Source organism: Syngnathoides biaculeatus, chromosome 2 (assembly GCF_019802595.1).
Source record: "Syngnathoides biaculeatus isolate LvHL_M chromosome 2, ASM1980259v1, whole genome shotgun sequence".
Taxonomy (NCBI): Eukaryota; Metazoa; Chordata; class Actinopteri; order Syngnathiformes; family Syngnathidae; genus Syngnathoides; species Syngnathoides biaculeatus.
In genome coordinates this window covers 39,886,975-39,910,299 of record NC_084641.1, presented here as the reverse complement: position 1 = coordinate 39,910,299, position 23,325 = coordinate 39,886,975, and the positions used below count along the sequence as shown (strand labels likewise).

The 23,325-nt window shown below is 41.2% G+C and overlaps 1 protein-coding gene across 7 annotated transcripts in view; it reads left to right on the top strand.

Annotated features, from left to right (window-relative positions):
* Positions 1-23,325, top strand: part of mcf2la (mcf.2 cell line derived transforming sequence-like a) — a 77,395-nt gene that overhangs the window by 23,798 nt on the left and 30,272 nt on the right. For 5 of the 7 annotated variants that reach the window (XM_061804566.1, XM_061804526.1, XM_061804562.1 and 2 more), the window contains exons 2-12: positions 6,242-6,325; positions 6,855-6,969; positions 8,214-8,304; positions 15,195-15,308; positions 15,431-15,547; positions 15,780-15,929; positions 16,368-16,492; positions 16,572-16,686; positions 16,767-16,886; positions 21,784-21,975; positions 22,056-22,247. In XM_061804566.1, the coding sequence (XP_061660550.1) occupies positions 6,884-6,969; positions 8,214-8,304; positions 15,195-15,308; positions 15,431-15,547; positions 15,780-15,929; positions 16,368-16,492; positions 16,572-16,686; positions 16,767-16,886; positions 21,784-21,975; positions 22,056-22,247 (1,302 nt within the window). In that variant the 5' untranslated portion in view covers positions 6,242-6,325; positions 6,855-6,883. Of the gene's footprint in view, positions 1-6,241; positions 6,326-6,854; positions 6,970-8,213; positions 8,305-14,594; positions 14,669-15,194; positions 15,309-15,430; positions 15,548-15,779; positions 15,930-16,367; positions 16,493-16,571; positions 16,687-16,766; positions 16,887-21,783; positions 21,976-22,055; positions 22,248-23,325 lie in introns of those variants that run through there. The other 2 variants (XM_061804536.1, XM_061804575.1) reach the window with 2 other exon arrangements.

The window sequence follows — 23,325 nt, the reverse complement described above, 5'->3', positions numbered from 1 at the left end:
AGTCAGAACTCTATATACATTTCATTATGCGATACCACGGCAATTTTTTTTAAACTGGATGATATGGATCAAAGATTTTGGATACCCTTATACAGTCCTATCCCAATAACTGATGTGTAACTTAGCCAAGTTTGTAGGCCACCTTTACTCACACTTTCTTTCAAGCCTGCTTATAAATTTTCAGTAGGATTGAGATCAGAAGCCCTCTCCAAAACATTGACTTTATCCTTCAGTCATTTTGTTATGAGTTTAGCAGTATGCTTAGGCTCACGATGCATTTAGAAGACCCCAATTGCAACCATGCTTTTACTTTCTGGCTGATGTCTTGAGATATTCCTTCAGTCTTTCCACACCATGTTCTTTCCTCATGATGCCATTTAATTTGTGAAGTGCACCAGTGCCCCTTGAATCTAAACAAACCCACAAGGTGATGTTGTCACCCCTTTATTTCAAATTTGGATGCTGTTCTCAGGCTTCCAAGCTTCTCTCTTTATCCTCCAAACATAACAATGCTCATTATTGCCAAAGAGTTCAATTTGAGTTTTGTCAGACCACAGATCATGTCTCCAAATGATCTTTGTTCCTGTGTGCAATTGTAAACTGTAATCTATCCTTTTGATGCTTCTTTTGGAGTAATGGCTTCTTCCTAAAAGAGTGGCCTTTTAGATCAAATTGGTAGCGGGTTTGTTTCAATGCAGCCTTATGGGGGCACAAGCCAGTGGAATCTGTAGCCTGGTCCCAAGCTCGGATAAATAGAGAGAGTTGCGTCAGGAAGGGCATTCGGCGTAAAACTGTGCCAAACAAATATGAGCGTTCATCTAAAGAATCGGTTCGGTCGTGGCATGGTTAACAACAACGCCTGCCCCCAGCACCGCTAACCTGCAGGGCGTCGGTGAAAATTCAGCTACTGTGGGTCGAAGACAAAGAAGACGAGGAAATCAAATTCATCGGCAGAAGAAGAAGAGGAATGCACAGAGCCTACATCTGACTGTGGACTTTGAATGTTGGCACCATGACTCAGGAGTTAGTTGACATGATGATTAGGAGAAAGGTTGATATACGGTATTGTGGATCCAAGAGAGCAAGTGGAAGTGTAGTAAGGCTCTAAGTTTAGGAGCAGGGTTTAAATTATTTTACAATAGAGTAGCTGGGAAGAGAAATGGAGTAGGGGTTATTTTAAAAGAGCTGGCTATGAATGTCTTGGAAGTGAAAATAATATCAGATCGAGTGATGAGGCTGAAATTTGAAATTGAGGGTATTATGTGTAATTAGATTAGTGGCTATTCCCCACAGGTAGAATGTGACCTAGAGTTGAAAGAGAAATTCTGGAAAGAACTGGATGAAGTAGTTATGACCATCCCAGACAGAGAGTTGTGATTGGTGTAGATTGTAATGGACATGTTGGTGAAGGAAACAGGGGCGATGAAGAAGTGATGGGTTTGTACGGCATCCAGGAAAGGAACTTTGAGGGACAGATGGTGGTGGACTTTACATAAAGGATGGAAATGGCAGTAGTGAACACTTTTTTTACAGAAGAGGCCGGAACATATAGTGACCTACAAGAGCGGAGGTAGAAGCACACAGGTGGATTCTTTTTTGTGCAGACGATTTAATCTGAAGGTTACTAACTGTAAGGTAGTGGTAGGGGAGTCTGTGGCTCGACAGCACAGGTTTGTTGTGTGTAGGATGACTCTTTTGGTGGGATGAAGAAGACAAAAGTAGAGCAGAGAACCATGTGGTGAAAGCTGAGAAAGGAAGAATGTTGTGCGGCCTTTCGAATAGAGATGGAAAGGATGTACAGCAGGTAGGGGTGATTAAGGATAGCAATGTAAATGTGTTGACTGGTCCCAGTAGTGTTCTAAATAGATGGAAATAATACTTTGAAAAGTTGATGAATGAAGAAAATGAGAGAAAAGGAAGAGTGGAAGAGGCACGTGTGAATGACCAGGAAGTGGCAATTATTAATAAGGGGGAAGTTAGAAAGGTACTAAAACAAATTAAAAATGGAAAGGCAGTTGGACCCTGTAGGAATAATTGTGATCATAATTATCATACATCTGCTTCCAATAAAGAAATCCTTTGCTCTGGTCTAGATAACGTGGCAGCCTCCTAGCTGGAGATAGCAAGAACAAAAACATCGAATCATCAGAACTGTTAGAACTGCTGCCTGTTAAAGAAATGATGACCACACATGTATTCAGCAATCTTCCACACATGCACACGCACATGAAGAAACATGTACACTTTGTTTCAAACTGTTTTGCTTGTCGTCTCTTTTTTTTAACATCCATATAAATAAGGGGCGTCTTTCAACTAAATAAGTACAGGTGCTGAGGAGAGGATAATCAGAGAGTGCAGTGGTGAATTGTACGAGACAGTTCCTCTCCTCTCTCCTCGCGAGACTTCAACTGGTGTCTTTGCTTCCTTTTTTGTCCTGTTTAATGAATGTCTGATTGGTGAACCTGACACCCGATGGCATACCTATGGGGGTATGGAAAAAATTTGGAGAGGTGGCTGTGGAATTCTTGACCAACTTATGTTAAAATCTCCTCTGATAATTACCGGTGAATCTGGGTGTTTTTTCTCAATCTCGTTTACATGCTCGGCGAGGGTTAGCAGTGTTCATGCTAGCTTGAGGCAGAATGTATACACCAACGAGAATGAAAGACGTGAACTCACATGGTGCATAAAACATCTTACTGCTCTAGAACAATGACTCTAAAAGTGGGCTGCAGTGTGTGCTGAGCTTTGTAATGTCCGTGCACCATCTCATTGATATACAAGCATATTCTTCACGATGATGGTGGAAGCCGGGGAGTGTAATGGCAGCATCAGGGACGCGTCCACAAAGCCAAGTCTCCATGACGCACAGGGTAGTAGAACATCCAACGTCTTTGCTGGTCTTAATCAAAAGCTGAAGTTCATCCATTTTGTTGGCTTGGGAGCATAGGTTCGCATGATGGATCGACAGAAGCGCTAGTCAATGCCCCATCTTTTGCAGTCAAACTTGTGTACCGGACCGCGTACCTCTCCGTCACCATCGATGCGAGGCTTTCCAAAGTTTTCCAATGAGTAACTCCGAAAAAAGATTCACCATATTGGTGACAGTTGTCGAAAAAAAATTAAGGAGAATACTCTCTGATAGCAAGTCCTCTTTTGTGTACTTGAGTCCCGAGACACCTGGCAAACACATAAACGTAAACGGTAGCAGGGAGAACTTCACTTGTATCTTATTGTTTGAACACGTGAATGTGACATCTTCTGGAAATTCTACCCAAGGATGGGCCAAACTGTCCACAATTCTTATTCTTATATCTTGCCTGATTTCGTTTGACTTACTCATAATTGTTTCAGAAAGCCGTGTGCTTCCGATGTTTCTCTTTCAAATCCATTCACAGGTGTCTCTAACGCAAACCTTCTTAACAAAAGGAATCAGAAGTTACCTGTTAAAGAAATGGCATCATCATCTGTGTTTTTACCAATTGTTTAAAGGCATATTAATCCATGTAGACATCTGACTTTCAAGAAAGTAATGAAAAATTGTGAAAAGAATCTAACTAAAAAAGATTGAATCTAATCTAATTAAAAATCCAATTATTTAGCAATTATAATTTTAATTTGTTCCTCTTTAAGATCGGAGGTGGGTGACGGGAGTTCAACCAACCAGTCTACATGTGTTTTGTAGACTTGGAGAAGGCGTTCGACCGTGTCCCTCGGGGAGTCCTTTGGGGGGCTCTTCGGAAGTATGGGGTACCAAACCCCCTGATACAGGCCTTTCAGTCCCCGTACGACCGTTGTCGGAGTTTGGCCCAAATTGCCGGCAATAAGTCAGACTTGTTTCTCGTGAGAGTTGGACTCTGCCAAGGCTGTCCTTTCTCACCGATTTTGTTCATAACTTTTATGGACAGAATTTCATGGACCGGCTGAGGCGTAAATGGTGTCTGCTATTTGCAGATGATGTGGTTCTGTTGGCCTCATCGAGACATGATCTTCAATGCCCACTGGAGCGGTTCGCAGCCAAGTGTGAAGCGGCTGGGATAAGAATCAGCACTTCCAAATCTGAGACCATGTTCCTCAGTCGAAGAAGGGTGGCGTGCCCTCTTCGGGGATGAGATCCTCCCCCAAGTGGACGAGTTTAGTAGCTTGGGGTCTTGTTCACGAGTGAGGGAAGAATGGAGCGGGAGATCGACAGGTGGATCGGTGCAGCGTCTGCAGTGATCCGGACTTTGAATTGGATTTGTAAGAGAGAGTTAAGTTGAAAGTCAAAGCACTCAATTTACCACTCGATCTACGTTCCTATCCTCACTTATGGTCATTAGCTGTGGGTCGTGACAGAAAGAACAAGATGCACATCCCACCGGGAGGAGCCCCCTTGGACAACCCAAGACACATTGGAGAGAGAGTTTCTTGGCTTGCTTTGGAACGCCTCAGGATCCCCTTGGAAAAGCTGGAGGAAGTAGCTGTGGAGAAGGGAAGTCTGGGTTTCGCTGCTAAAGGTTCTGCCCCCACGATCCACCTCGGATAAGCTGAAGACAATTAAAAAAAAATGGGTTTTTTCAATAGCTGGGCATGCATTTTGTAGCAGTTTATTCTCCTTAATCCATCTCTTAATTAAACCACACATCAGGTGCGCAGGAGCCTATGTTGACTGATTTCGGGTGAGATGTGGGATACCTTGCCAATTACACAAGCAACCACTCACACACACATTCACACCTAAAGACATTTCAGGGTCTTCAATTAACCATTTAAATTGAAACTTTCCATCGATGTTCTTGGAATGTGAGAGGAAACTGGTGGCCATATTTGAACCTTCATATTTATGAACTATGAGGCACATATGCTGACCAGTTGTCTACCATCACACCCTTAATTGTATTATCCAACGATCCATCATTTTTCCGATTATCCTCACGAGAGCCATGGGAGCGCTTGAGCCAATCCCAGGTGTCATCGGGAACCCCAAACTGGTTGCTAGCCAGTCACAGGACACATGGAGACAAACAACAGGTGTACTCACAATCACACTTAGGGAAGATTTAGAGTCTCCAATTAATGCATGTTTTTAAGATGTGGGAGGAAACCAGAGTGACCGGAGAAAACACGAGCAGGCACGGCAAGAACATGCAAACTCCACCCAGGTGGGGCCGGGATTCAATTTTTCAGACATGTTTTGCTCGTTGGCGTTAGCAGTAGCAATTTATACACTTATCAACCAATCAGAAAAGGCTGGAATCTGGGGAAAAAAAATCCAAAAATCTAATATCAATATACAGTGCAGTAAATTAATACAATTCAATGCGACAGAGATTGGAATTTTGGGCTGTATATGTACAGTAAATCATTGCTTTTGTTCACGTTTCTGTTTCTGACTGCTCGCCACTGCTTCCCCCCACCCCCCACACTCCCACCAACCCCTCTTTACTGAAGAACAGTGTTAAGTGTGGTAAAATGTAGTCACAGTAAATAATTACTTTTCCAAAAAGTAATTGAATTACTGTTAATCACTGAAATAGCCTTTCAAGAATATTAATCAATAGGATTTCCTAGATAGTTACTATTGCATCATTATTTTTCTGAAAAACCTTTGCTACATTTCTTTTAGTATCACAAACATTTCATATGAGACAATGTCTTTTTTTTTTTTCATTTCAATCAATTCAAAATAGAGGAATTTCTATAATTTTAATTTATAATGTAATCAAGGATTTATGTCCATTTTCCAGCTCTGTAGGATACTAGATCACCCTAGGACTCTCAGGCCTAGAACTGGGCTGGTCTTGTGATACCCAATGGATTATTTTTCATATTTTTTTTCAGTCAGATAAACTGACAGTTGAATATGCAGGGTTCAGAGAACTTTATTTTGAAAGACAACACCATATTTCTTTGGATTTGTCCAGTACGGTCTCGTGGCCCCAAGATCTGGACTGTTCTTGCCATGTCTAAGTGACTATTTTTAGTTTGGTTTAGTCATGTTGCCAGATTTTGTATCCAGTCATCACTCATGCAGCTATGTCATGCCTCTCCGTGAAGAACAGTTGAGAAATAAATAAGAATCTGCTTTATTCCAAGTATCATGATTATCAACACATTTTTAAGTGCTGCACTGAAATAGTAAAACGGTTAAAAACGCCATTTATTTATAATGCCATTACTCACATCACTGGTGCTACACGTAATGACTTAAATGTTAAAGTCATAAGATGATAAAAGCAAGTGTTGAAATGTCTCTTTCCAGATGAAATTTTACAGACAGAAGAGCTTCCTTTGTGTGCAGCAAAAATTGGCACTGAACTCCAGAAGCAGTTTGCCACCCTACCAGGTTTATTTTTTTTTTCACTCTTATGGGCATTCATGTTACTTCTCCCATACAGACAAAAGTCCCCATTTAGGAAGACATTTCCAGCTTTTGCACTCAAGACATGCACAAGAACCACACTTTGAGCCCGTGCAATGGGTTGCCATGACGTTAACGGCTGCCTCGTGACGCTATGTGAATAATTCATCACTGGGATTATCTGATTTGTAATTTGAGCCACCAATAAAAGAGCTGTGTGGGATTATGGATGGCTTTTTTTTTTTTTTTTTTGGGGGGGGGGGGGGCTTTGCTATTGTGTTTTTATGTACACTTTGGTCATACAGTACATATGGGTAAGAAGTTTTGAATGTCTCAGTTAATTTTAGATACATCTTGCAATTATTATGCAGAGTTGTGGCTTTTGTTGTACATTTCCTCGCTGCTGTTCAAGTGTGAAATGCTCAAATTTCTGTCTAATTTGGATCAGCCTTACCTTATCATTGCTAGTTAATCATGAATGCAACTTTAGCTGATTTCACCTCTTTGCCTACAGGAGGCCGCGGGACTGATGGCAGCCCCATCATGATCTTCCCAGAATTCCCTGCTTTCAGCGAACTGAAAGAGGATGAGCTCAAAAATGTGCTTAACTACCTCATACATGTGCCCAGGTCAGTTTCCTGTTTTGTCTGTCGGTAATACTGTTTGACACCAACAGAGGACACCACAGAACCGCAGGACTACCCGAGGGATGACATTAGGGATGGTTTAAACATAGATCCTCGAGCTACCGTAAGAAAAGAGAAAAGAGACAAAGGTAAAACAATGCAATGGCATTTATGGAGGAAATAGCCTTTGGACACCACAACCATTTCCAAGAATGACAGAAATGTACTTTCATACGTGTGTGAATATGTTATGGCGGCATTTTTATGTATTTTTTTTTCGGCTATCACTTGATATCCCGCACCCCTCTTAGTCCCGTCCCTTCTTCCCACTAGCCCTTTGCACCCAACTGGCTTTGGCTGTGCTCTTAAACTCTGATTGGCTGTGATAGAGCAGTAAGCTGCAGATCTTCTCTCTAATTGGCTGAGTATGAGATGCTGATGGTGGAGGAGGAGTTGGAGAAGGGGGGAATGCTCTTTAAGGATGAGAACAACCACCTCTCTTCATCTACAGGCTACAAACAGATGATCAGTGATGCAGGAAGAAATGGAAGGATGGAAAATAAAGGAATATATACATTTATAGATGATAATATTGAGGATATTTTTTAAGACTGGAATTACATGGATTATTGCGTTTCATGGAGCTGGTTTGAATATTTACTCTTGGGATGGATTGAAGATCTGCATTGGCCAGGTAGCATTTTGCTAACACGTATGCTTGCATGTTCTTATTTCAGAATTATTAGGCACCTTACACGTAAAAACCCTACCAATATTCGTGTTTTATGTCGACATTGTTGTGCTTTAATGTTTTTTGTCGTTTGTGCATGTGCATGGTTAGAGCAGAGTTAACAATAAGTCCAGCCAGACCTTTACTCAAAAGGCTGCATTTAAGTTTACACACAGGCCCACACACACCTATATTATTTTGATGAGGTTTCTGCATATTCCACTGTCCTTGGAACAGATGGCAAGATTTTTGCTTGCACAAAAAGGCAGAGCCAAGGTTGCCATGGTGATTTTGGGGGACTCAATGACTGCAGAACTGCTGATTGCAAATGTATTGTTGCCAGGATGTTACTCAGTCCTCTGCCCTTTAAACGTTTCAGTCCAACACACACCCAAATACCAATTTAAGTCAAATGACTTTATGAAATATTTCTAATCTACTGAAAGGGACACACAGGTAAATGTAGTTAAAAAAGTAATGAATAAATGAACAACCAGAGTGGTCTTCTCTCTTGCAGCATTGCCACATCAGGAGTAGGATTCATTCTAGTCATCGACAGACGACTGGACCGATGGGCTGCTGTAAGGGCAACCCTGCTCCGAATTGCAGTAAGATTCAGTATGCAAGCGTGTGCGCATGTGTGTGTGTGTGTGTGTGTGTGTGTGTGTGTGTGTGTGTGTGTGTGTGAAGCCACAAGGAAGGCTAAACATGCTAGTAAAGCTGTCATCCTCTGCATGTGTTAGCTGAAAGAGTCCACACTCATCTCGCTTTTCTCAATCTTGTATCTGCATGCATGCCTTTAGCAAACAAGTCTACTTCATCTGCATGTGTCCAACCTTCATTGGGCACTAGAATGGAGAATCAAAAGGGATATGTATCTGTTAAGCAACATTAAGCAGGTCTTTCTCATGAGGATGCATCTATAGCATAGCATACACATCTGCTGTCAATGTTTATCCTGTGCAACACTGTGGTGCTTGTTGGGTGTACGCATACTTTATGTGCACTAATATATGCTAATTGGATACTAAGATCATCAATCCCACTAGTTCTCTCTGAGACCACAGTCTACACACAAGAGGATCATTACTGGTTTGTTACATTTATCCTGTATAAATTGCTAAACATTTTTTTCACGAGATTTCATCAGTCACGTGAAGGTGTCCTGGATTGTTTAAAAGTGTGTAATCAACTTGTCTTGCCGACGAGCCTATAGAGCTCATGCTCATGACGTCATAGTTTGCACGGCGCCATATTGCTAGTCAAACTTACGTGCTCGGCAGCGCGGGAGTCGTTGAACGCAGAGTATATTTTTTAAATTGCCTGAGACCTGTTGTGCTGTTGATTGTCACAGTAAACAAGACAGTTTTTCAAATAGATAGTTCTATAGAATATCTGCTGAAAAGATGAGAAAAGATCGATGGATTGCGGCAATTAAATGGGATGGATGGTGCACAACGAAATGCACACGCCTGTGTAGCGATCATTTCATTTCAGGTACGAATTATTCTTCTCAATCACAAATTATCAAGAAGTATTTATAATACCAAGTTGACTCGTTTTAGAAGTATGCATATTTAAAAAAAAGAATAAACCGTCTGTCACAGAAAGATTTATGGAGGTAAGCGTGTGGCAACAATACGCTTCTGTGTACGGAGGAGACGAATCCCTGTTATAATTTTTTTTCCAATCATAGTTAATTAATGCAAGTTTGTGTAAAACCAGGGGTCATTTATTTAAATATTGGTATGTCTATTGAAAAAATATGTGTCCATCACTATGTGGCATTCATTCTTGATTGAGAACAGATTCAACACCAAAGTATTTGCGTCCAAACTTTTATACAATTTCAAGCTGTTTTGTGTAAATCTCAATGATTTATTCACCAGATACATGCATATATCCAGTTTTCCAAGACAAGCGGAAGCCAAGTAACAGTAACATTTTTTATTGGCAAAAACATCAACTTCGGCATTATATATGGATCTTCAATGCCAAGTGTCTCTAATTTTTCCACGCACCTTCATTTATTATCACTTTCTAAATGTTTAACGGTATTGGACAAAACTCTGGGTGTCGTGCTATAAGACATGTTTTCATTTCGTCTCAACGGAATTAACTTGCAACAATGCTTTGTGGGGTCTCAATGATCCTTAGAAAGGTGAGGAATCAGCCCAGGACTACACAACAGGACTTGGTCAATGACCTGAAAACACCTGGGACCACTGTTTCTAAGGTGACTGTTGGTAATATACTAAGACGTCATGGTTTGAACTCATGCATGGCATGGAAGGTTCCCCTGCTTAAAACAGCACATGTCAAGGCCCGTTTTAAGTTTGCCAAATACCATTTGGATGATACAGAGGAGTCATTGGAGAAACGTTTGTGGTCAGACGAGACCAAAATGGAACTTTTCGGCCTGAAAAGAGCTGGGACCACCTTTTCCAAGGTGACTGTTGGTAATACACATCATGGTTTGAAATCATGCATGGCATGAAATGTTCCCCTGCTTGAAGGTCAAGTGTCATCCCTATAAACATTCTAAAATAGATATTGTAATGAAAAATACATATAACATTATTCACTTCAATGTCTATACGAAAAAACAAATATGATCGGAGAGTGCGTCATCTATGCGCAAAGTTGCGGAAGTGTCATTCGACGACATCCAAGTGGTCGCCATATTGGCTCCATCCCCTGTCCGTGACGTCAACCTGGACATTCGCCATTGAAAACGCGCGGTGGACCCTACAATGGGAGACGAACACACCCCTTCTGACACAGAAGCTCTTTTCAAAGAAGAGTGCATCACACAACCAAGTGAAGTTACCCGGGCAATATTACCTTATTGTTTCGAGCCATATTCAGATGATATGTGATCATGGCCAAAACGCCTCCCCGTCCGATCCACTTCCGCGGTGGAGATGAGCCATCGCGGTTTGAACAATGGTGGCGACAATGCCGCACTCAACGCCGTAAAGCTCCCTGGCTCGGCGGTGTTGGTCCATCGTGGATGGCGGCAGCTATGAACAATGCCGTAAAGCGGCCCGGCTCCGCGCCATGATAAGCCACCTCAGTGCCGAAAATGAGCCACCAACAAGGCCAAGGATGACTGCGGCCATGTATTGTGAGATTTTGGGGAACAACCTCTTTCCCTCAGTCAGAGCATTGAAGATGGGTCGTGGCTGGGTCTTTCAACATGACAATGACCCCAAGCACACAGTCAGGAAAACAAAGGAGTGGCTTCGTAAGAAGTATATCAAGGTTCTGGCGTGCCCTAGCCAGTCTCCAGACTTAAACCTAATAGAAAATCTTTGGAGGGAGGTGAAACTCCGTGTTTCTCAGCGACAGCCTAGAAATATGTCTGATCTAGAGATCTATGTGGAGGAGTGGCCCAAAATCCCTCCTGCACTGTGTGCAAATCTGGTGAACAACTACAGGAAACGTTTGACCTCTGTAATTGAAAACAAAGGCTACTGTACCAAATATTAACATTGGTATTCTCAGGTGTTGAAATACTTATTTGCAGCTGTATCACACAAATAACTCGTTAATAAAAATCATGCATTGTGATTTCTGGATTTTTCTTTTTAGATAATCTCTCTCACAGTGGACATGCACCTACGATAAAATTTCAGACCACTCCATAATTTTTAAGTGGGAGAACTTGCAATATAGCAGGGTGTTCAAATACTTATTTTCTTCACTGTATATGGACAATGGTGTAAAGAGGCTGATGTCCTTTCACTGCCGCATTGGTTGTCAACATTTGACAATTTATAGTTCAAATAAATGTTGATGAACCTGATGGTTGCCACAACTCAAGAGTGGGCATTCTCTCTCTCTGTCTGTATAGGCAATGGCAACAAATGGACATTGAGACACTCATGCATGCATCAAGAAGGCTGCAGGGTGAAGCTCAGTCAGGTGGGACACACAGGCTAGATAGTGTTCCATTTACAGTGCATCCGAAAAGTATTCAGCCCTTCACTTTATGGTAGACATGATCTAAAATGTAAAACACCTTTACAGCAGCAGCCTCGGGTCTTTCAGAGTATAATGCTACAATCTCGGCAATCCTATTTTCTGTCCTGCTGAAAGATGAACTGTCAACCCAGGTTAAGGTCAAAAACATTATCTTGTCATTGTTTGTTTTTATCCAACAGGTCTCTCTAGGTTGCTGCAATGTTTTCCAGTGTTTGTCAATGGAAAAACATCCTCTACAGAATGATGCTCTCTATTAAGATTATATTAATCAGATTATAAGAGTTGCCTGGTCTCCACCAAACATAATGTCTGGCTTTAACGGCAAACAGTTCAGTCTTAGGCAGGCCAGGAAATCTTGTCTGTCATTTTCTGAGATTCCTTCAGGTGCCTTTGCGCAAATCCAGGTGGGCTCATATGTTTTAGAAGAGTGGAGTTTCCATCTAGCCATTATACCGTATGGTCCTGAGAGGTAGATTGCTGCAGACCTGGCTATTGTCTTACTGTAGAATGCTCTGAGAGCGACCATGGTTCTTGGCCACTTCCCTGAATAAAGGCTTTCTTGCATGGCCTCTAGCATCCACTCTTATGGAAGATGTCTACAAGATTTTTTTTAGTGCACTGGTTGGCCACAACCAACTTGAGCATACAGCGCACAAATGTCGTACACTTGACCACAGAAATAGGTGGAATTAAAAATTGAAGAAAACATACATAGTTGCTATGGGAGAACTTGGAGTCTGGGCAGAACATCAAGTGGACTGGCGGAAAAGGAAGACAGGAAGGTCAGTAACAGATCGTATGGGCAATAAAAATTAATCCACAGAAAAGACCTGGGGAGTCATGCATGGCTGTGTAGCAAACTGGCAATGAGTCAGTGATCAGGTGAGTGTTAAAAAGGTTGGCGTTGCTAATTGGCAAAGTGGAGGTGTATATGGAAAAACACTGGGAGTGTGCATCACTGACTAATGGTGCCTAACTATGCCACACAAATTCATCACAAAGAACATAATTTCCTCTTTTACTTCATTCTAAAGTTGTTTTATGCGGTTGAGGTCAGGGATATGAAGTTCTTCCATGACTTAACTCAGCATATGGATCTTGTGTAGTCATTTTAGAACAGATCATAGTTTTTCCTCAGTTTGAAGCACAGAGTTGTCAGAAATATCCTGGGAAGATGAAGAATTAACAATCAAGGGGGACTAAGTGGTCTAGTACAGTGCCTGATTAGGGGAAAAAAATAAAGGTAGAAATGTGAATGTCCCATCTTGTCTATTCAGTCACTTTGATCTGGCGACTCAGAAATTGCTGCTGGACTATATTTTGTCACAAAGGATAGGGGGCTCGAGTTTATGGATTACCACGTGGCTAGCCTGTTCCCAGGAGAGTGACAAGCGCATTGTTTGGAAGACAGGACTGGTTCTACTCTGTGAGAGAATAGAAAATCCTAATCTAATTCTTATCCTTTTTTATTAGCATCTTTGATCTCTTAGTCTGATCATGTCTTGATAGTGCACGTCATTTGACTGTGAAAGTGTGTATCCGGGGAGGGACTGAATGTGTTTACATTTGCATGTAGTGGGACAGCAAGTGCATTGTCATGTTAATGAAACAAGGCCACTCGGAATTAATTTCATTGAATTAATTCGATTTGCTAATACAGGATTGTAAATGGTCTTTCATTGTTATTGTAAGGTTCAGATGATCTTCTTCATAACATGAAAAGCTTTATATGTATATATACATAATATTTTTTTTGGGGGGGGGTGGCGCTTGTTGTGTTGGATAGAGCATCATCCCTCACAGTGACTCCATTGCAGCCTGTACCTTTTCTAAGGCAATTGGTTTCCATGGTAACTTCATACATTTTATGACAAGGATGAATGTATTTGTTTTTCATGTGTGCAGATCATCTTTTTGACTTTGTCACAACCACGTGTGCTTTTAATGGTGGTGTATAAGGAATGGTGTTTTCTCCAACACCGCCGAACAAAGTGCTCCAGCTCAGTGGCCTCTGTTAATGTGTACTGTTGAGAAATGCTAGCATTATTCCCAAAGTGAATCTGTGAGTAAAGCTGTTTTTTTATAACGAACTTTCACAGCTTTTTATGTCCACATGTACTTCTGGTCATGTACCTGTGTCATCATTGTCTCACTACTTTTAGTGGTAGTAGGTTTCAAAGGAAACATTATGTAATATACAATCTTATTTAAAATTGTGGCCAAGTGTCGTGATAGAAGACCTCATTCCATCAGAATTTACAAAGTACAAAGAAATACAGTACACTTAACAGTCACGTGTCCATATAGTAAATCACTCAGTTTAGGAGCATTTCTATGTCATTCAAATGCAAGCTACTTTACATAATTTGTTAATGACGGCGGTGGAGCGAGGGCATATGATGAAGCGAGTGGATGTTCTGTTTTAGCAACTTAATGAGTGATATTTAGTGACATGACTTTTATAACACTAGTGACTGTTTTAGCAATACATCTGGCAACTATGTGTTGTTATTAGACACTTTTGAGACTTGTTCCCATCCACAAAAAATATTATTTCCTCCATATGCCACCAGAAAGTGAATATTGTGTTCAAAGCAGCTATGCTTACCTTTTGCCTTTGACTCTGGCCATCACTTAACAATGAGAGAAAATGTAGCTGCCAAGTCATGGGAAGAGAAACTGTGTTTGGAGGTAGTTATTCTTCAAATTTGCCTAATTGTGATGTTACAATTCAGAAAATATCTGAATATCTTACAGAAACATTTTAAGAAATGGGCAAGTAACTCGAGATTTACTTGGTTTAATTTCCGTCACTGATGGTGTTGTGGTACACACGCTTGACTTTGGTGCAGACAGCGTGGGATTGATTTCCGCTCAGTGATGACGTTGATATCTGCCCTGCGACTGACTGGCGACCAGTTCGAGATGTAGTCCGCCTTTCACCTGAAGCTGGCTGGGTTAGGCTCCAGTTCTCCCGTGAACCTTGTAAGGATAAGCGGCTTGGATAAGGGATTCATTTCATATTTGATAGGCGTACAGGAACTCTACAGATGTAACTTTTTCGCCTAGGTAAAGGTCACATTTTCCTTGTTCCATGTACTACATCGACAAAAGTACTTTGATACCTAGCCATTGTACCTACAAGAAGTGAAAATGGAAGAAAATTCAGAATTGGTGTTTGTTCCACCTTCTGCAACTGTCACTCTTTGTACTAGATACTTGTGTGTCTGTTGGAATTCATGACACAACTGTTGTTGCATAAAGGTCCTCACTAATAGAAGAAAAAGAACACTCACCCAAGCAATTATGTTTTTTTAAACATGAAATAATGGTAGGGTTGGATCACCCTAATATTGTTGTTGAACTAACAGATGCAATTATGTAGGTATGCAGGTTGACACAAATAATGAATAAAATAGTTAAATAAGGTCATTCTCAAGAACACTGTTGTTTTTGTTGTTGTTGTTATTATTGTTATTATTTCAGGGCTCACAATATAGTTCTTCTCCAGGGCTCCTTCCCAGCAAATGTAAACTTGGTTCTGGTGCTGCGTCCCACTACATTGGTGCAGCGGGCACTGTCAGACTTCCTCTTCAAGTTCAGCAAGGATGAGTTCAAAATGAAGGTGTGGCTTTTCTCCCTGTAATTGTCAATCCCATGACTATAGGAATTGGGTCAGTTTCTCTGTTCAGCTTTTGACTCATATGCAACCTCACCATTGTTCCAATCTGCCATGCACTCTTTCAGGTGGTCATGCTGAGTTCAGTGACCGACCTCCATGCCTATATCGATCCAGGACAACTCACCACGAATTTGGGGGGGGTGCAAGAATACTGCCATGAAAGCTGGATTTCACACCGCACCGTATGGATTCGGACACACATGCACATCCATATGTGTGTGTGTGTGTGTGTGTGTATATATATATATATATATATATATATATATATATATATATATATATATATATACACACACACACACACACACACACCACACACACACACACACACACACAACACACACACACACAAACACTCAGCAGGATCATGTCTTTATGAACACACCATTTTTGTGTTTCTGCGTTTTGGTGCAGGCAATTGAAGCATTCGCTCTCATGGTGAAGACGACAGCTCACACTTTGCAGGCCTTTGGCACAGAGCTTGCAGAGACAGAATTGCCCAACGATGCTGAGGCCACTACCATTCTACTGCACTCGCATTCTCTAAAAAAGGAAAAAATGAAGGTTTCTTTCTCGCTTTCTGTCTTGGGGAAGAGGGTCAGGACACATTCTGGGTCCTCGATCATTGGGGCTAAACAAAGGTTTTTATGGGGTCATCAAAACATATACTTTTGGGGGGCTTTTTGATTAATTTTCTGTTTTGATGAAACCATGTCTGTTGTGTTACAGTATATAATACAGCTATATTTTTAGGAACCATACAACACATTTGGAATGACCAATCGAAATTAAACCTAAGAAGTGGTTCTAGAATCCTGAGCCAAAAATACTACAATGGTGACTCAAAAAAAAATTACTAAATTTGGACTCTCACTACACTGGTCATATTTTCCCAAAAGGTTAATTACAGATGATTTTACGCTATGAAAGGTACTTTTCTCAGTTTGGTCACATGGTTGTGGTACTCAGTAAATATCACATCTCTAAATCTTTATTTTCTAGGAGGACCTACAGGTGTCTCAATCTCAAGGTGTACGCCTACTGGAGTGCATCAATGAGCCTTTTCAGACTGACATAGAATACCATACGACCCATGATGAGCTGGAAAACTTAGCCACTGTTCAGCGGTAAGAGGGACATAACTGTATGTCCATAATTGACATTTTTATTCTGTCATCTACATCATCTTTCTTTTCCAACCCTCAGACTACTGGGTCAGCTGGATGAGACAGAGACAGCGTTTGACGATTTCTGGGAACGCCATCGCTCCAAGTTGGAGCAGTGTTTGCAGCTCCGCCATTTTGAGCAACACTTCCGTGACGTGAGTTAAGAAAATTCAGGCCCATGCTTGGCAAGAAGATCCTCTAAAGTCATGTTTTGCTGTTGTGATGTAACTCACAGGTACGCTCCCAACTTGATGCAACATTGGAACGCTTACGCGGTTTCTCAGAGGTCAGCGTAAATCCCGCCCATGCCGATCACGTCCTCGGAGAGCTCACCTGTCATGAGGAAAAGGCCTGTGTGAGAACATACACACACATGCCCACACGCACACACACTGCTGAAACCCAACTCTTAATGGTACTGAACATCACCTACATAATCAACCTAAAGCCCATTACATCGGACAGAATGAAGACCTGAATGTAAGCAGAACATGAAATTAAATTCAGAACAGTTCTTTGTTGAGATAGATGACCTGATTTACCGTTTTTTTGTTTTGATTTGTGAGCACAAACATGAGATACGAGGGCTGCATAGTGGGAGTGAACTCTATTTTACACACTTCACAATAAACAGCATTTTGGCAAACATTGTACAATTCATTTAAAAAAAAGAGGTGTAGTGTGTATGGGAATAATTTGTAATGAATTTTGAAATAGATATGAAAGCAGGTAAATACCGGCATTCACTTCCGGGTTAGCCCAATTTATGCTTTAACGTTAAAATCAAACAAATTTGTTTTGCAAATTCCGTGTCAATTTTTGTGTATACAATTTAAGTAAGGTAACGAGAAACTTTGTATCATTCTCATCTGAAGGTTGCTACATTTAATAAAATGTTGTCCTTGACAACAGAGGTTCCTTGTTACGTGGAATTGTATTGAATATTTAATGCTATCTACAGGTAATCTATCGGAAAACACACAAATGGATCCTAACTAAAGAAAGAAAATAGGTGAGAATAATGAATTTGGCCGTACAAAAAGGGAAATAGAACATCATCTGTAGCTGGCCTAAATTGTGTATCTGAGTGTCAAATACAGAGGTAGGGAATCTTTTCGACTGAGAGAGCCGTAAATCCCAAATATTTTAAAATGCAATTTCAAAAGAGCCATTCAATATTTTAAAAACTAAACACACATGTATTTGCGCATTTAGTTCAGACCAACACATTTAGAGTACAATAAGTCTCTGAATTCTATTAAATAACATTGTTACACTGTTGCTAACCAATGATGACAAAAGTACTTCTTACCAATAATGCGACCATTAACCCTAACCCATTAATGCGACTTCTGGTGCTGCATGTCATGATCCTGCCGCTCCAGCACGAGCTGTGCGGGTGCCCGCGCAGGTGCGCTGATTGGGAGGTGCACACCTGCGCCTCATGCAGCCTGATTATGCTGTGGATTTATATGACCACGATGACAACTGGCCGGTGCCAGTTCGTTGATCTTCATGTCCCGTTAGTGTGCTCCGGTATCCCTGATCGAACCTGTGTGTACCGACCTTCGCATGTTCTCCGACCAACCTTGTAAGCCTGACTCCTTTGATACTTCTGCCTGCGTTGATTGTTCAGACATCAAGGCGTACATTTTGAATAATTTGGCACAGTCTAAAATTTAAAAACAGAAATTTTCCTTTGGTAAAACATCAAATGAAAGTCCCTGGTCCAGTTTTACATTTGCTCTCAACACCAAAAGGTGTTTCCTTGTACCACCAATTGTTTCTATTCAAAAACATATGGACCGGTGAAAACATCTTTGATACTGAGGAGTTCAGATTTCGAAGTTAGATATTAGTTTTTGTTCCACCAGGCATCTTCTTGTGGCAGTCTCACAACAAGGCCACTTGGAAGAAGGCAGCTGTGAATCAAGCCGTGGTGGAGTCACTGTGACATGTGAAGTTGTTGTGGTTCTTGTTCTGGTGCCTGATGTTGTTTGGGAATTCAAAATAAATTATTTTTTTCTGATTTCCTGAAAAGTAGTGGTCTTGGTAGATCCAACAATTCCGTCCAACAGCCGCAATCTACAGAAGATGACGAATATTACAGCATTTAACTGAGTCACTTATAATCCTCTAAAAAGAAGCACTATTCTTCTTACATTGTGCATTCATGACTGTACAGTAGTATTATTATACTTTTGTATGGTGGCCAAGAAAGTCACACTAGACGGATCAGCACAATGAATTGGATTGCTGCATTAAATCATGGTGCACAAAATCAGAATCAGCTTTATTGGCAAAGTGTGTAAAAACACACAAGGTATTTTTCTCTGGCAGTTGGTGACTCCCTGGTACGACATTCAGAACAAAGAACAACAACGCACAAAGAACAAGAGACATTTATGTTTATAGGAACTATTCGTTACAAGAGTCCTTCAAGATGTAAAATCTTATTCATTCAAAACAGGTAAGAGATGTTTGTCAACATGCACATTTTGTTAAGGTTGTACAGAGTGCATTTACCCGTTCGTGGTTCCCGTTGTAGGGAGCAGTTTAAAGTGGCAAATCGTGCGACAGTCTACAAAATATACAGTGAAGAAAGTAAGTATTTGAACACCCTACTATATTGCAAGCCCTCCCACTTACAAATCATTGAAACGTCTGAAATTTTCATCATAAGTGCATGTCCACTGTGAGAGAGATAATCTAAAAAGAAAAATCCAGAAATCACAATGTATGATTTTTAAAAATTATGTATTTCTGTGATACAGCTGCAAATAAGTATTTGAATGCCTGAGAAAACCAATGTTAATATTTGGTACAGTAGCCTTTGTTTGCAATTACAGAGGTCAAACGTTTCCTGTCGTTGTTCACCAGTTTTGCACACGATGCAGGAGGGATTTTGGCCCACTCCTCCACACAGATCTTCTCTAGATCAGACAGATTTCTGGGCTGTCGCTGAGAACCACGGAGTTTCAGCTCCCTCCAAAGATGTTCTATTGTCATATTGAAAGACCCAGCCACGACCCATCTTCAATGATCTGAGTGAAGGAAAGAGGTTGTCCCCCCAAATTTCACAATACATAGCCGTGGTCATCCTCTCCTTAATACAGTGCAATCGTCCTGTCCCATGTGTAGAAAAACACCCCCATAGCATGATGCTCCCACCCCCATGGGTCACAATAGGGATGGTGTTCTTGTGATGGAACTCATCATTTGTCTTCCTCCAAACACAGTTAGTGGAATTATGACCAAAAAGTTCCATTTTGGTCTCGTATGACCACAAAACTTTCTCCCATGACTCCTCTGTATAATCCAAATGGTCATTGGCAAACTTAAGACGGCCTTGAGATGTGCTGGTTTAAGCAAGGGAACCTTCCGTGCCATGCATGATTTCAAACCATGACGTCGTAGTGTATTACCAACAATCACCTTGGACACGGTGGTCCCAGCTCTTTTCAGGTCATTGACCAAGTCCTGGGCTTGATTCTTGATTAGGATCAGTGAGACCCCACGAGGGGATATCTTGCATGGGGCTCCACTCTGATTGAAATTGACCGTCATGTTTAGCTTCTTCCATTTTCTATTGATTGCTCCAACAGTGGACCTTTTTCACCAAGCTGCTTGGCAATTTCTCCGTCGCCCTTTCCAGCGGTGTGGAGTTGTACAATTTTGTCTCTGGTGTCTTTGGACAGCTCTTCAGTCTTGGCCATGTTACAAGTTTGAGTCTTACTGATTGTATGGGGTGGACAGGTGTCTTTATCCAGTTAACGACCTCACACAGGTGCATCTGATTCAGGATACTACATGGAGTGGAGGTGGACTTTTAAAGCAGACTAAAAGGTCTTTGGAGGGTCACAATTCTAGCCCATGGACAGGTGTTCAAATACTTATTTGCAGCTGTATTTCAAAAATAAATCGTTAAAAAAAATCATCCATTGTGATTTCTGGATTTTTCTTTTTAGATTATCTGTCTCACAGTGAACATGGACCTACTCTCAAAATTTCAGACCCCTCTATGGTTTCTAAGTGGGAGAACTTCCAATATAGCAGGGTGTTCAAATACTTATTTTCTTCACTGTATTACTAATACTGATTGGACCAGCAGGATGTGAGTGAGTGTCCTAACAATGTCACATGGCAGAAAAATACTATCTAATCAAGAATTTTATGTCTTAATTGCCAGAGGGGAAAAAAGTCTTCAAATGCATGGTAGTTATGACTTTCATTGATCTGTACCTCTTTCCCGACGGAAGGAGCTGGAAGAGCTGGTGGCCAGGATGTGGAGGATCCGAAAGGATCCTGCCTGCTCTGGCCCTAGTTCGTGTTGCATGCAAGTCATCAATAGTCAGTAGAGTGCTGCCGACAATCCATTAAGCGGTTTTGATTTCCATTGCAGTCAGATTTTGTCCTTTTTTGTGGCGGCCCTAAACCAGACTGTGATGGAGATACACAGTACTGATTGGATGACCACTGTGTAGAACTGTCTCAGCAGCTCTTGTGACAGGGCATGCTTGTTCAGAAACTGCAAAAGGACATGCTTTGCTGGGCTTTTTTGAGGATGGAGTTGATGCTCGTCTCCCATTTCAAGTCCTCAGAGACCGTAATTGGAACTGTAATGTAATGATTCTTTTTTTTTTTTTTTCATCATGGTATTACTCTCTTTTCATAGAGACAAACCCTAGCATACCAGATTATAGTGATATATTTTTCCTTATTAAAAAATCCAACTGACTGATGGAATTTCCATTCATTTTAATGGGCGAAGAAGATTTTGAGAAGTGTTTTGAGTTACAAGTGTGGTCACAAAATGAATTAAACTCGTATCTCAAGGTACAACTGTACTAAACACAATAGTTTGTTCTGGCTTTTAGTATCAAAAATACACCATTTTCAACAAATTACATTAGTTCAGGGGTTTAAAAAATGTACATGTTATTAGGCAGTTAGAAATGCATGGTTATTTTAGTACCACACATTTACATTCAAAAGCTTTCTTTATATGACCTTAGGGGGCTTGTCAGCTATATCCTATCCCAGCTGACTTTGGATGCGATGCAGGTACACACTGGACTGGTTACCAGTCAGTTACAGGGTACATATGAACACGTGTTCACTTCCACACCTATGAGCAATTTGGAGCAATCAATTAACTGAACATACCCATTTTTGCAATGTGGGAGGAAGTTGAACTACCCGGGGAAAACCCAGAACATGCAAACGGCGCACTCTTTCTTATGTTTCAACAGGATGTTTTAGACTACGCCTTGTCACTTGCCAGCAAAGGCGACGGGCTGATCGAGAGTGCTCACTATGCAGAAGACTCCATTCGGCCGAAGTGCTGCGAGCTAAGAGCAATGTGTGAGGATATCAGCTCTACTCTGAGGGACAAGAAGGAATTCCTTCTAACAGCAATGGAGCTCCACCGTCTCCTGGAGAAGGTACACTCCCTCCAGGGTTTACAAGGTGTATTTCTGTGACAACATTAAAACAATAAAACATAGTGGATTTGTTACATCAGGCCTCCCGTTGGTGCGAAGAGGGAATTTATCTGTTGGCGAGCCAGCCAATGGACCGATGTCAATCTCAAGATGGAGCTGAGGCTGCTCTTCAAGAATTGGAACGATACCTGGACACGGCGCCACTTCACACCCTTATCAACTGCAGCGCCATCTGCTGCCAATATGAGCCGGTGCTCACATCCCAGCTCAAGGTAAGTCAGTCTATGTTTTCATCAGTGTTTGGACAGTAGTGTTCATAATAAGAAGAGTCCAGTATGACTAACCAGATTAATCCACGTTTTCAGTATATATTTTTTATTGGTACATGTCAAAAAAGACCCAGGAAACCAAAAAGACCCAGTATTCATGATATACAAACTCTTAAGGCTGTGCAATTGGGCAATTTGTTGAAAGGCATGTGTTAAAAAATAGCAATGTGGCATTCAATCAATAAGGTCATCAATTTTGTGAAAAACAGGTGTGAATCAGGTGGCCCCTATTTAAGGATGAAGTTAGCACCTGACGACCATGCATTTCTCCTTGAAAGCCTGAAGAAAATGGGTTGTTCAATACATTGTTCAGAACACTGTTCTTTGAATGTTTGATTGGAGAGGGAAAACCTTATAAAGAGGTGCAAAAAAATATTAGCTGTTCAGCCTAAATTATGCTAATAATGCCTTAAAGTGTATGAAATGTGAAATTTGTAACACAAATGATCTTATCTAGACAAAAAGGTATGTTCAACCATAATGGAAAGGGCTACGGAGAAATTGCCAAGCAGTTTGGTGGAAAATGGTCCACTGTTGGAGCAATCATTAGAAAATGGAAGAAGCTAAACATGACGATTCCCTTGCTTAAACCAGCACATGTCAAGGCCCGTCTTAAGTTTGCCAATGACCATTTGGATGATACAGAGGAGTCATGGGAGAAAGTTTTGTGGTCATATGAGACCAAAATTGAACTTTTTGGTCATAATTCCACTAACCGTGTTTGGAGGAAGACCAATGATGAGTTCCATCGCAAGAACACCATCCCTATAGTGAGGCATGTGGGTGGGAGCATCATGCTATGGGGTTGTTTTTCTGCACATGGGACAGGACGACTGCACTGTATTAAGGAGAAGATGACCACGGCCATGTATTGTGAAATTTTGGGGGACAACCTCTTTCCTTCACTCAGAGCATTGAAGATGGGTCATGGCTGGGTCTTTCAATATGACAATAGAACATCTTTGGAGGGAGCTGAAACTCCGTGGTTCTCAGCAATAGCCCAGAAATCTCTCTGATCTAG